This window comes from Camponotus floridanus, unplaced genomic scaffold, assembly GCF_003227725.1.
Source record: "Camponotus floridanus strain SB8 unplaced genomic scaffold, Cflo_v7.5 scaffold2, whole genome shotgun sequence".
Lineage (NCBI taxonomy): Eukaryota > Metazoa > Arthropoda > Insecta > Hymenoptera > Formicidae > Camponotus > Camponotus floridanus.
In genome coordinates, this window is record NW_020229325.1 from 4,234,625 (window position 1) to 4,248,205 (window position 13,581).

The 13,581-nt window shown below is 34.4% G+C and overlaps 1 protein-coding gene across 3 annotated transcripts in view; it reads right to left on the minus strand.

The window, feature by feature from the left end:
* The window catches only part of LOC105255617, a 66,301-nt gene that overhangs the window by 28,782 nt on the left and 23,938 nt on the right, over window positions 1-13,581 (minus strand). Inside the window, exons 2-4 of one of the 3 annotated variants that reach the window (XM_025408182.1) lie at window positions 12,064-12,159; window positions 7,043-7,461; window positions 2,132-2,272 (exon numbers count right to left, since the gene is read on the minus strand). In XM_025408182.1, coding sequence (XP_025263967.1) covers window positions 2,132-2,272; window positions 7,043-7,443 — 542 coding nt within the window. In that variant the 5' untranslated portion in view covers window positions 7,444-7,461; window positions 12,064-12,159. Of the gene's footprint in view, window positions 1-2,131; window positions 2,273-7,042; window positions 7,462-10,069; window positions 10,088-12,063; window positions 12,160-13,581 lie in introns of those variants that run through there. The other 2 variants (XM_011265016.3, XM_025408183.1) reach the window with 2 other exon arrangements.

Genomic DNA, 13,581 nt, shown 5'->3' on the forward strand with positions numbered 1-13,581 from the left:
TTGTATTACTTGCATTAAATAAAATGTATCTTTTATATATTTGAAAATTAAAATACGACATGAAATAAAAGATCTTTTTTTAGAAGATTAATTGTGCTTGAAAGAAACACATTTAGAAGCATAATAAAAGACGATCAAAGTCATCTTTGACAATATGTCATTGCATTCCTGGGAGACGACGCGTCTCCCCGAGAATTATCTTCACCCACGCATGTTTTAATAGTCGGCAATTATCGCGCAATCATTATCATTTGATCCGGTTAAACGGAGGTACTCGTATCAAGAATATCTAATAACGTGTGTGACGTTTTTTTACTATAACATAGGTCATGATATAAGTTGCGGCTGAGATATACATGCAATCATAGAACATCGGAAGATTTTGCGAAAAAGCATAATCGACATGCAACAAAAAAATAATATTAATACAATTAATGTTATTATAATTCGATATAAGTTTTACAATTTTTAGGCACAATTGTAATAAAATTGTAATAAAATTTATTTATATACCAACATATTAATTGACAAGATGTGTTATGTAATTAAGTATAAAGATTACTTAACAAAAATATACATACATATTTTGTATCATATTTGCCTCCCTTTTTTCATTATTTTAAAAATTAATAAAGAAATCGTAAATATAGCTTATTTGTTTTTCTCTTTCTCTGTAAAAATTTTTTTCGTGAAGACAGAGATGCGTTAGAAAATGCATACTGATTTTGCATGCGTCGTCGTCGATTCGTATTTAGTATCCTGTTACATTAAACGATAAACATATGTCGAATTAAACGCGAGCGGAGATGCAATTCGGGAGGATTTTATGCGTAGCGTTGATTTAACGAGTCGATTCGATATTTACGAACGTCGATTTCCGCACGATCTGGTATTACTCGATGCGTATACATATACGCGTTATTTCGGTACCGGGTGCGCCGGATGATATCACATCACATACGCGCGTAGGCGGCTTTCGCGGATGCAATTTGCTACGATAATCGACTTCCGCGATTGAATCTTTGAGACGCGAATTTACAAGAAGCCCCATCTGCTCGTGGAAAATAAACCGACGCATGTGTCATGTTTGATATACTAAGAAGAGTATTAATTCTCTCGTTTATCTCGAATCAAAATTATCACAATGTATACAAATCAAAAATTAAATTCATAATGTTATATATTATATTGTATTTATAATTCTAGAAAAATATATAACAATGCACTCTTTAAAAGTTTTTTGTAACGTATATAAAGTTATGTATCTAAAATTTTTGTATTCAAATATAATTGTTAAAAACAAATAAATAAATTATGAAATTTTTAATTATAATCTCTCATAAAATTAACATGATCGCTATTAAATTTCGCTATTCAATTTAGCAATATATAAAATATTAATAAATTAATAAATTGATAAAGAATGTTCTTTATGTATTTAACAACACGATATACTAGAAAAGAGCGATTAAGAGCCATCACGGATGATAGTGCGTAAATTTTTTTTTTTTTTAAGAATAATTATTCGCGAAAATTAAAACGCGACAAATCATATGCATATATTTTACTTGGTGCATTTACCAAGATATAGATTCTCATTTTCGAGAATACTAAAATCCCTCTTTACCCCCCTGAAGAGATGTAGGCGAAAAAAATATCGGGGGAAAGTCGCTGAATCGGAAGTCGAATCCGAGTCTTTCGCTTGTCGGACGACTGCTCTTACCACTGAGCTATTCAGCCCCACACCGATATCTCTCTCGTCTATTTGTTTATAAATCTATGGAAATCTATGGAAATCATGAGAACGCGATCTTTTCAGCTCCGCGTAAATTTAATAAATAGATAAAGAATTAAGCTCTTTATGGATTTAACAACACGATACACTCTTTATATATTTAACAACACGATACACGATACACTTTCGCGAATAATTATTCTTAAAAAAAAATTTACGCATTACCATCCGCGGTGGCTCTTAATCGCTCTTTTCTAGTGTATCGTATATAAAATATTGTTTAAAAATAAAATAAGACAGAGAATATGCGATAATTTTGATATCAAAACGCAAATATTAATGCAAAAAAAACGTATAATACATTTTCAATGATAATTTTATATGACTGCTACTTACTCAGTATCAGGCACAGGTATCATAGGAGGAAGTAGGCGGCTGTTGTGGTCCAAAAAATGATTGATCTCAGGTTCCTCTTGCACTGGTGTCTCATAGACGAGAGTTTCCACCATGGATCCTTTGCTCGAGCCGAAGGATACCCTAAACAATAATGACTAAATTAGTAAAAAAAAAATAAAAATGTGCACAGATAAGTGAAATAATTACATAAATAAATAATCTAAATATTTCACATAATAAAAAAAATTCAAATAATTTCAAATAATAAAAATAAAAATTGTCGTATTGAAAAGATTTTTCTTCGAGTGTAATCTTAAGAAAACATTATAGCTGAACGGTATCTCAATTTATCTCGGGTATTCTGTATTCGGCATGCGATCGAAACAGGTCAGACGACATCTAACTACACGCGAAAAATGCTCATAGTAAACCTCAGTTTTCTATCGCGCGACCGCAAGGGGCGACCACGGAGACGATATCAAAATCAAATTCTGCGATCGGGTTACGATCGAGCATGGTCGAGAGCAATCTATGCCGTATACACTGCGATACTTATTTATCATTCGTTCCGGAAGCGATTCCTCGACCAAGAAATTGTCGACAGTCTCATCCAATAGACGCTGTGGTCATTCATGAGTTATATTTATATTAAATAGATTAGATTCTATGCCACTTCATTTAGTCAATAATTGGAACATTGAGTTCAAGCATCAAGTTGTACTGATATTTTGCGAGAAGATATCAAATAGCATTGATGCGCCATTTACTTCAGGCATTCGCACTAATAAAATAGAAAAGCATTAAGCGGATCACCAGCGCTGCGCAAACCGGTTTTATGTGGCTTATTATTCATCGCTACAACAAAGTTAATCCCACAACCGGATAAATTTCCCGACACGGTTTGCGCCAAAGAATCAATTAAGTCAACACATCGTGAGAGATCGATAAATCGTATCGCTCGATTTATCGCATTGAAGACAGCATAAGAAATAGTTGGTCTTCTTTTTGTTTTGCTTATCGAATGCAATGCTGTGGCAATATTAAGATAAAATAAAGTCTGTTTACTCCTTAAGTATGTATCTAGATTATAATTTATTTTTCTTTGTCACTGAGAACATTAATCATATCGAGACATCATTTTATATTTAAAAAAATTTAGAGGAATGCATTTTTAATAAAAATTCGAGAAATATATTGCCAACTGCATACACTATCGAATGCTGGATTGCTGCGTTAAAATAAATTGCAGTAAGGTGCTGCCCCGTGTGGCCATGTCCCTCAACTAGAATATGTCAAAGTCACATGGGTGAAATGACAGAGCCTGCAGTATATATAGATCTCTGTACTTTCTTTACGCATCTTCTGCATTTAGAATAAATCGATATATGCAATAAACTATTGTACAAAGTGGCCATTAATAACAAATCTAATATAAGACAAGTAATTTTGGATAATATACGCAGATAGAATATAAATAAAATAATATTTTGCTTTAATATTAAAAAAAGTCTTTAGCAACGGAACAAAATATTTTATCAAAATATTTTAAATTAATTCAGTATAAAAAAACTTTTTTTATATCTTAAACTAATATTTAAGAAAATATTAGGATAACTATTCAAATCTTGTAAAAAAATTTCCTGATCTTCCAGGATATTTTTGTTCAAAACTCCAATAAAGAAAAAATTTTGAAGATTCTTTTATGCAACTTTCTAAAATCAGCTTTTTATTATATGCAATTTCTAATATTTTTTATTCACGAAGGAAAAACACAGAGCTACTTAAGTTTCAAGTGTTAGATTTGCAAATGTACTGAAAAAATTGAACAGCTTTCGTAGACAGATATTTTTCACTTGCATAATATTTTCATTTTTGTATCAAAAAATGATAGTGAAGACTATATTAAATATTTTCACGATCATTAGCATATGACAACATTTTTTTAAATCTCTTATTTTATCATTTGATCTTTTTACGGTTTTATTTTGTTTCAAAATCCTTGATAATGTTAAGTTTCTTGATGGAGAAAAAAGAACAAAGTTAAGATAGAAATTATCCAATTAAGTATAAATTTTATTAGAATAAAAAAGTAATTTTTTTAACGCGATTGAATTTAAAATCCCACGAAAATTTTTAACAAGTATCATGTAGATAGCATTTTGGTATAATATTATTATAATCTTCCTGAAACTGGAAAAGGTCCGGCGTAACACCTGAACTAGATGGAGAATTGAGGTGGGTCGGGGTCGAGGTCATCCGGCTGGCAGCCTCCCATCGATCTGACCTCCGAATTTCCTCTGATCCATGAAGGCCGTTAGAACGGAAGTATCGTCTCTTTTATCGTAAAAGCAACACCTCTTATTTTTCACTTCACTTTTCTCTAGAGTAATACCGATCAATTTCTAATCTAAGACAATCTCGACATTTTTTTCTCTTACAGCATATTTCTTAACTGATCTAATTTCGAATTTCGAATTTAACATTAATCCAAATATCTTCATAACTGCTAGATTTCTGTAAATAGTAAAAGTGTAAAGTGCATTTGAAATAATAACTCATTAAAAATTAAAAATTATTACTATGATAAGAATCTTAATTTTTCACGCAAATGCATTTATTTCGAATTAATTGTATCTTTCTTGAAAATAAAACTATTTGTAACCAATTCAAGAATTTAAATTAAAATGATGAATTCAAGAATGGTAAATAGAATAACAATGAGATTCCTGTATTATAGTCAAAGAAAAACTTTTTTAGAATGTCTATTTTTGCTCAATCTCAGGAGAATTGCTGCGCCGGACTGTGATAATTTTACTCTCATGGCTTGTAAAGTATCGAACGCAGTGAGCCGAGGCGTCAGTCGATTAGCGAGAGATATAGTCTGGGTTTTGCTGGAATCGATTACGGAATCCCACGGTTCTCGTTTGCTATAGAAAACACTTTCATTTCAATCTCTTTACGCTTTGACATTCGCGTCAACGACTATTATTTAATCTTTTCATAGATTTACTAATATTTACTATATATATACAAGGCCTAATACTTACTATATAATATTAATGAAACAATAAATTAATAAATGTACGAAATCATCTCTATAATGTGTGCATTTAAAGTAGAAATTAGTAAATTTTTGTTCTAATAACTTCTCTTAGTACCTCTCTTAGTGAAAAAATCAGAATGAAAATATTAATTTTTGCTTCTTGTGATTTTATAATAATATATAATACACAATTTTTAATATTAACTATCTTAATATAAGCGTCACAAATAAAAATAGCATTTTATAAATTAGAAAGAAAAATTATACAATAAAGTTTTATTATATTTTATATAATTGCTACTCCGTAAAATTTAAATATCATTTAAATTTCTGTTAAAAATAGTTAAAATAAATTAAAAATAAATTTTAGAAAAATATCCGTTAAGAATAAAATACACGGTCTCAAAGAGTTAAGTAAGAAAAATCTAGATGCACGTGCACAAGAACATTTATATGCTGATACATTTGCAAAAATAGACGCTAAATGCGCAACGATGTTTTCTATGTACGCAACAGCGTTTTGGCAATGGATCAGGTCATACAGCTCCTTTTTAGAATGATTCGAATGTCGTTGCCAGTATTATTACGAAGTTGGCATAAATGTTCTTTGTCAAAAGCGCATTAAAAAAATATTATCAATATATTGTATCATTTTCGATACTATAATTTGCGCTTTAGGTATGTCTTGTCCTATAATTTATTCATCAAGAAATATTCAGAAAATGTGTTAAACAAAATTTTTCTTTCATTTTATTACCCTCAGAAATACTTGTAATTTTCTCACATATGCGTACACAAGAATGATACAACAATGTATAAGAATGGCTATATCATAAAATAATCAGAGACACGGTAATTATAAACGTGACCGTGAAACTAATAAATTCGCGATAATTTTAAGTGCGCTAAACGAATATGTGCGCAGCTGAGTAATTAGCATCCTGACGATAAAAGCCTGTGTGTTGAAATCCACTTTTCAAATCAATACAGCGAGAAATTTCATTTTTCTATATGACAGCTTGATAAAAAATTGCTCATTTTTTTAAGCGCACCCTTAACTTTCTTAGCTACGGCTTTCAATGGTCATAATTATTTTGTCCCAAATGTAACGAAGAATGTCAAAAGATCAAAGTTAACATTTTAGACTCGACAAGAACAAGTCTCTTCCTACTCCATGTTAGTTGGTCACTTCGCAGTTGGTCATCTCGCGCTATTCCGTGTCTCTTGTCAGGATTATTAAGTGCACTCGAGAGACAATCCCGGGACGTCGTAGGAACGAAACTTCACTCGGTGCATTACGACGCACCGTCGAAGTCCCCGCGAGGTTGACCCTGACCTATCCCACGTACAAATGTCGTAAAAGTCTCGTATGGGTTGCGAAAGTCAGCTTATAGAACCAATACATGATGACGGTCTCTCTTTCTCTCTCTCTCTCTTTCTTTCTCTTTTCTTTCCGCAAACAGACGTTTACACGCCATGTAAAACTCGACAAACTCGTGCGCTTGCATTCGCGAGGCGGATAATTACGGGTTTTCGTCGACAGAGTAGAACCGGGGCGCATATTCATCGAGAATCTGCTCCGAGAGAGCGCGCGATTTAATCTTACGTTTTCTCAAATGCTCCAGTGAGAAACGAGAACAATGTCTCGGTTCTGACCAGATTCGATCGGAATTCAACGTGATAACAATTCTAATGAAAAATTAAAATCCTAATATTTTTTTGATAACATCGCGAAATATATTCAATTAAATGTCAAATCTCAAATTCAAAGCTCAGAATAATTTTTGAGTAATTTCAGATTGGTTCACAGGATATCTGAAATTTAATCAATGCAGATTCTCACATATTTTTAATAAAAAGCAACTTACCTCTTCAAGCTGGCGTGTTTTGCACCGTTCAGGATCTTGTTCTTGCGTTCGCTGCCGGCGGTACTGGCGTCGCTGTCGATGCTGTAGAGGCTGTCGTCCTTGGTGACTCTGTTGGCGTTGTGCAGGGTCGACTTCCTCGCGGTGTTGATGGCGGCGGTGCCGTTGTGCTTGGGGCTCTCGATCGGTCGAGAAGGCGGATGAGGAGAATTGTGCCGGACGATAGGATCGCCGGACGTATCCTCGATCCTGGTGGAGACGATCATCGTTCTAGTCGCGTCCACGCACTTCCTGGGCGACGAGCTCACGATAGGGCTCTTCTGCAGCTTGCTGGTCGCGCGATAATTGTTCTGCTGGCTGCTGGGTGGTGGCTTGTCTTCCGTTGGCAGCATGTACGACAGCATCGTCCCTTTTTCCTTCACCTGATCGCGAGGGCAAACATGGATACGGAAATTCAGTTATGATACAGCCAGGAGGAAGCCGGGAGTCATTAACCGCGCGACACGACGGCAAGAAAAATACGAAGCGACACAAAAGAGATCAATCGAGGGTTGTCGGAGGCGGATAGAAAAAGTATACCGTTCGCGGTAATAAGAGCATGACGGTAAACCGGTTGATTAATGCTCTGAGAGAGAGACACAGTTATAAGTTAATAATATACTACTCGAAACAGAGCACTGGAAGAGAAATTTGGATAGCTTCGAATCAAATGCTAGCAATTGAAAAAAGTTAAAAGCTACATTTATATATATGAATGTATCTATTTCATGTCGTAGAAAGTTTTACAGAATCGAATATCTTTAATAGATTTTTGAAGAGAAATAATCATGCTCTTGTTTTGAGCAGTATATATTTCAAAGAAGAGTTATCCTGCTAACCAAATTTATTCTTTATAAATTCTTAGAATTTTAAGGATACTTTGTATGTATAATCCCAGCAAAAAGTAGCTGAAAATCAATATTGACGAATATATTCACTTTTGATGTATTTTGAGTATGAGAAATTGCGTGGAATATTACAATTTGATCTTAGCTACAGTACAGAGATGTATTTTTTAATATTTATTGCGTTTTCACTGAAATATTCCGAATTTTTTGTTAATCGAAATGATTAACTTTTGACAGAGAATTTCGCCTTGTGTCAGATACATGGCTAATTTCATTGAATTATATTTAATATCTTTTTAATCAGTTAGTACTTGTATCATATTATTTGACCAAATATTTCCTCTGTATCTAAACTACATTTTTGCAAATTTTAAACAAATTCTGAATATTATTTCCATGTGTTTTTGTCATTCGAATCGACGTGATTATATGTTTCTCATAAGAACACATGTTAATTCGGTGCAAATTAAAATCCTTATAATTTGCGAATGCTTTAGTAAATCAATTTAAAAATTGTACTGAAGATTCTAAACATATGTAAGGACATTCTGTACAATTTTCATTAAATTCTCAATATTTTGAAAATAGGTACAAAACATCCTTATAATATTAAAGCGAAGAAAATTTGTATTATAAAAATTTCAACCCGATTCGATAAAAAAAAAAATAAAATAAAATGAAAAATTTTCAGCATTATTTGCACTTCTTAGCAATCACACCTTGGCAATTCTCACACCTTGATAATCTGATAAATCAGGAAAAAATACTGTTGTGAGAAATTTAATCAAAAATATCGAGCTAAATAATCGAGAATATATCGAATCGAGACGCTCGATTCCATAGAGCGTACAACGACGAGAAGAGCGAACAATGGCGAGCATTGTTCCTGGAGAGTATTAAAAGGATTAAGCCAACGCAATTCGATATCTGGTCGAAGGATTTTACGAAGTCACGCGTGTCGTGGCGCCTATAGTCTGCGCTATTATTAGCGCGATAAGTCAACCGTCTTCTTAAGTCAAACCGGCATATCCTTGTCGCGCCGCGAGAGTCTCTTCCGGATCATCATCATTCATCATCATCATCATCATCATCCTCATCATCAGCATCAGCATCATCATCATCATCATAATCATCATCATCGTCAGCAAGTAACTGTATCGAATTCACCCGCTACAACGTTGCACAAATACCCGCGATCAATCGGAACGAGAGCGCACGCGAACGAAACGATCCGCTTTAAATGCGTTTACATAGTCACTGACTGACATAGACCCGACGTCGTACTCCTATCTTTAGGCGCCGCCACGTCTTTGACAACAAAGCTTGCGCGCGATATCGGACGTAAAAATGTTGGAGAACATTGAATCGGATAAAGCCGAGTATTTAAGAGCAACGCTAAGCTCGTAAACGTACAACTCGATGCATAAGTAATATAATTGAAGATTGCATCGATGATCGCGAAGTTAAATGTGAGTTGGAGAAGCAGGCATGAATGGAAAACGTTAACGAACACAGATATACGTATTTTTAACATAATTATTATTTATTACGCAACAGAAAATGTCAGCAATAAATCTCTGAGTGATAGAGTGATAGAGAAAAATACTTAATTTCTTTGACTAAAGCAAAACGCGCAAAAATGATGCGGAAGAATATTTTCGGAAATTTACGGAAAATGTTGGATCGAGAATATTATCGAGCAACATTTACATCAGAAGCGAAAACGTCACTAAAATTCAAAATCATTCAAATCATTCATGCATTAAAATCTCACGGAACTGACGTTTATCACTCACACATGAGAGCTTCAAGGAGCGATTATCTCTCTCGTGCCGCTTCAAGTCGCAAGCTCGATCTCAATTCACGCTCAGACGCGCCCCGGTCACGCGTTTCTCACGCGCGCGATTTCACGCATCGACTCATTAGCGCGCGTACGTCGCAAGCTCGTATATCTCACGACTACGAGCTTCGCTCGTGTCGGCGTTTGCGCGTTTAAAGTGCGAAATCGCACATTTGCGATTGCATTTAATGACAGCTCGGACAATTGGCACAACATTCGCGTTCGTGCGAAATTAATTTGGTGCATCAACCCCTGCCGACACGGAGCACGTCGTGTTTATATCTAGTGGAGAATCGAGATTACCATGTCGAACGATACGTAACGTTCACAGGTGACTTGTAATAATGTTTATCTCCGGTACTTCTAACGCGATTATGAATATTACTCTCGTCACGCGACACAAGAAGTATTTATCCGACGCGGAGGAAAGGTTCGCCAGAGTAGAACGCCGGGCCGCAACTGAGCACGACGCAAAAGCGAGGCAAAGGTTACAGGCAGACGGCCGACTATAGCTATACCTACTCTACTCCGTTCTAGCCGTTCGCTTCCGTTCTAGACGCTTGTGGTTCCAGCCGCGCGCGTATATCAATTCGTATCGTCCTCCCGAGGCGCCATGCATCTTTCACTATGCATCGGTCTGCCGTTCTCGTTTCTCCGAGCCCTCCTCCTAAATGCGAATTCGGATTTCTAACCGCTTGAAATAGTGATTTTCTATTCGATGTACTCGTAGGCGGTCGTTAATGTTACATCGAGGGCAGCAGGTTGCAAGTTTTTACGGCTATGCGCGAAAGTGGATCGATTGCGCAAAAAGCGGTAAATTGGGAAGTGCCATGATTGCCGATGGGTAATCGTGTCGATTGCTGGGCCATTTCTGAGCGCTAATTGCTTTTGCGGGAGAACTTTCTCCATGTTTTTCATTGAAGATATTTAATGTTAAGATTCCCTGTTACATAATGTCTCTTTTGAAACAAAGTTTCAAAATTCAATGTATATCATATGTATAAAAATATTTTGCAGATCTGTATAAAATTTATTTTCATTGAATATTAACCATGTATCGATAAATTATAAGAGAAATTTAATATTTATCTCGTAGCATCTTCGTATCTCTCAGAATATTCGATAAGAACTAAGTAGGAAACATGACAGAAAAACATTTCCGATCATTGCGGAGGAAAGAAAATGTTCTGGTAGATAGATAAGATCACCGCAACTTATAATTTAAAATTATATCGAGAAGTTTCAGATAAAAATTCCCAAATCTCACTAAGTATTCTACTTTTTAATGTAATAGAATTATAACGGAATATATTTATATCGGAAAATTTCAATTATTTCAATATTTTAAAAATAATTTAATTATTTTTCTATGTATGTAATATTTTTTACATTATTTATGAATAAAAAAAATTTGTATTAAAAAAAATTATAATATAAGTAAAAATTAAATAATAAAATAATTAAAAATAAAAAATTAAATAATTTAAAATAAATAATTAAAATAACTAAAAATAAATAACAAATAAAATAAATAAAAATAAATAAAATAATTTAAAATAAAAAATTAAATAATTGCTTTGTAAGTAGTCTTTTAATAATTTCAATGACGTAGAATTGCGACGCGCTTATTTTACAACCGCCTCTAAAAAGGAAGTGAATATATACACCCCTAATCCCCTCAATCCCGTCAATTTGCGATATTTCCCGAAGTCTTCCGCGGAACCGAAACGCTCGATTGCATCGCGCGTGCAGTTAAACTACAGGTGCATTCGTGGCGAGCGCCGATGGATACCATTGCGAGTTGTGATAATAGTCATTCAACCTGCTCCTTTCCCATGCAAATCCCCGCTTGGTTTAAAGAACCCCGCAGCCCTCCCGTGCGTGAAGAATTTCATGGCTGAATCGGCTTCCATCCGCTCCCGTTACGCGACTTTACCAAACACCTGAACGAACTCGATTTTCCTTCGGCAAATCACGGTCACGGATATTTCGAGGCTGCACTCGCGGACTGTTTCCAAGGCGGGCTTGCGGCCAGTTGACCCTTTAACCGACTTTATGTTTCTTATAATGTCAAGTAGATCTTTTTCTCAATCGTATTTAGTAATTTATGGAATATACGAAGGTGTGAAAATTCTCTACATATATTTTTTAAATAAATTTCTATCATTAAGAGAACAAACAATGCAAAATTTTTAATTCTAATAATTTTCACGTTGATATCGAGGGAAATTTAGCGTGGAAGGGATTGATTTTTAATATGAATAAAATGCGAAATAATTCATATTTGATGTACTCACGTTCGCGCTAAGAAGTACTCAAAGAAGTACTCGAAATAGAAAGAATGTCTGGAGTGTCCTCTCGGTAGAGTAGCATCGGTAGAGTAGTATCACTACCTGAAATTGCAATTTATATATCGTTAGAATATCTCATTAATTTCTTCAATATAACTATAAATTAAATATAACTATAAATATAAATTATTTCTATGACAATATTTATAAAATAAATATTTTTATAAAATCATTCTTTTATTTATATACTTTTATAAAACTATTTTATAAAAAAAAACATATTTTTATACAATCTATAAAATATTATTTTTGATATAAAACCTATCGTTTTTTTTTCAAAGTTTAAAACCAGTGCTTTAAAATTATCCAAGTAATTTTATTTTCAGTTTAATTTAAATCTGACTTGAAAAAGTCAGATTTAAAGGCTTTACTTTTGAAAACTTTTTCTTAAGCTCGCATTTTACTACAACTACTAGATCGTCTCTGGCTTTATTATTCATATAGTTTCTGATACCGAAAGAGCTAGACATATTAGTCTAGAAACGATAAAGAATTTTGCAAACAGCCTATTAGTCGAGAATAAAGAGGACGCTGTCGAAGCAACGATGAGATTTTTTTTCCCTTTCAAAGCGGGAAAAAGCGAGGAAAACGAGAGGAGGAAACGATCTTGTCTCTCGCTTCAATGGGCACCTGTTTTCGCGAACAGGTGACATCACGCACACGCGGGCGTGAGAACCCGAGAATGGACGAGCCGAGGGCAACGACTTGTTCACCGACATGCGCCGAGAAATAAATGTCGAGGCTGTTCCTGAAGAGATTTGCTTCAGAAAAAAGAAAAGTTGGGATTTCGCGACTCGAAAGCTGCTTCGAAAGTAAATGAAATCATTATATACAACAATTGTTATACAGTTATGTAAGATATGATTCACGGAGAAGATGACATTCAAGTTTGATATCGCGTGCACGTAACGATCCGATAAGACTGGCTTTTGTAAAATAAGGATCCGACGAGTCAATATCTCTCAAGCTACGCGTGATAAGAAAATCACACGCTGCAAGTGTACTCGAACTCCGTAATGCATCAGAAAATTAAAAGCCCCGCTTATCCGCACAATTATTCTACGCTCCAACAACCGCGCGATAACTCGATTGCGCTTATCACCTGCGTGAGTCATTTTACCTTGCGTCAAGGTCAGATGGAAGCGAACGCGTAACCATGTTTGCATTTGCATGACAAGTGGGCGCCGTCTGATAAAAGAGAGCAAGAAACTCAAAGGTACTCGATTATTCATTCTGCACTATCGACAATTTCAAGGAGGTATTGTTAAAGATAACATTCGAGCAAATAGAGGTAATATTAAAACGAAAAATTAAAGTAACATTCAAATAATTACGGATACGAATAGTCATTTTTCGTTTCAGAAGTAGATTTTGCAGAATTATTATTGCATAAATTTGAGAGAAAAAGAAAGCAATGTAAAAAATAATATATTATTTTGGCAAAATGTTGACAAAATATATTGA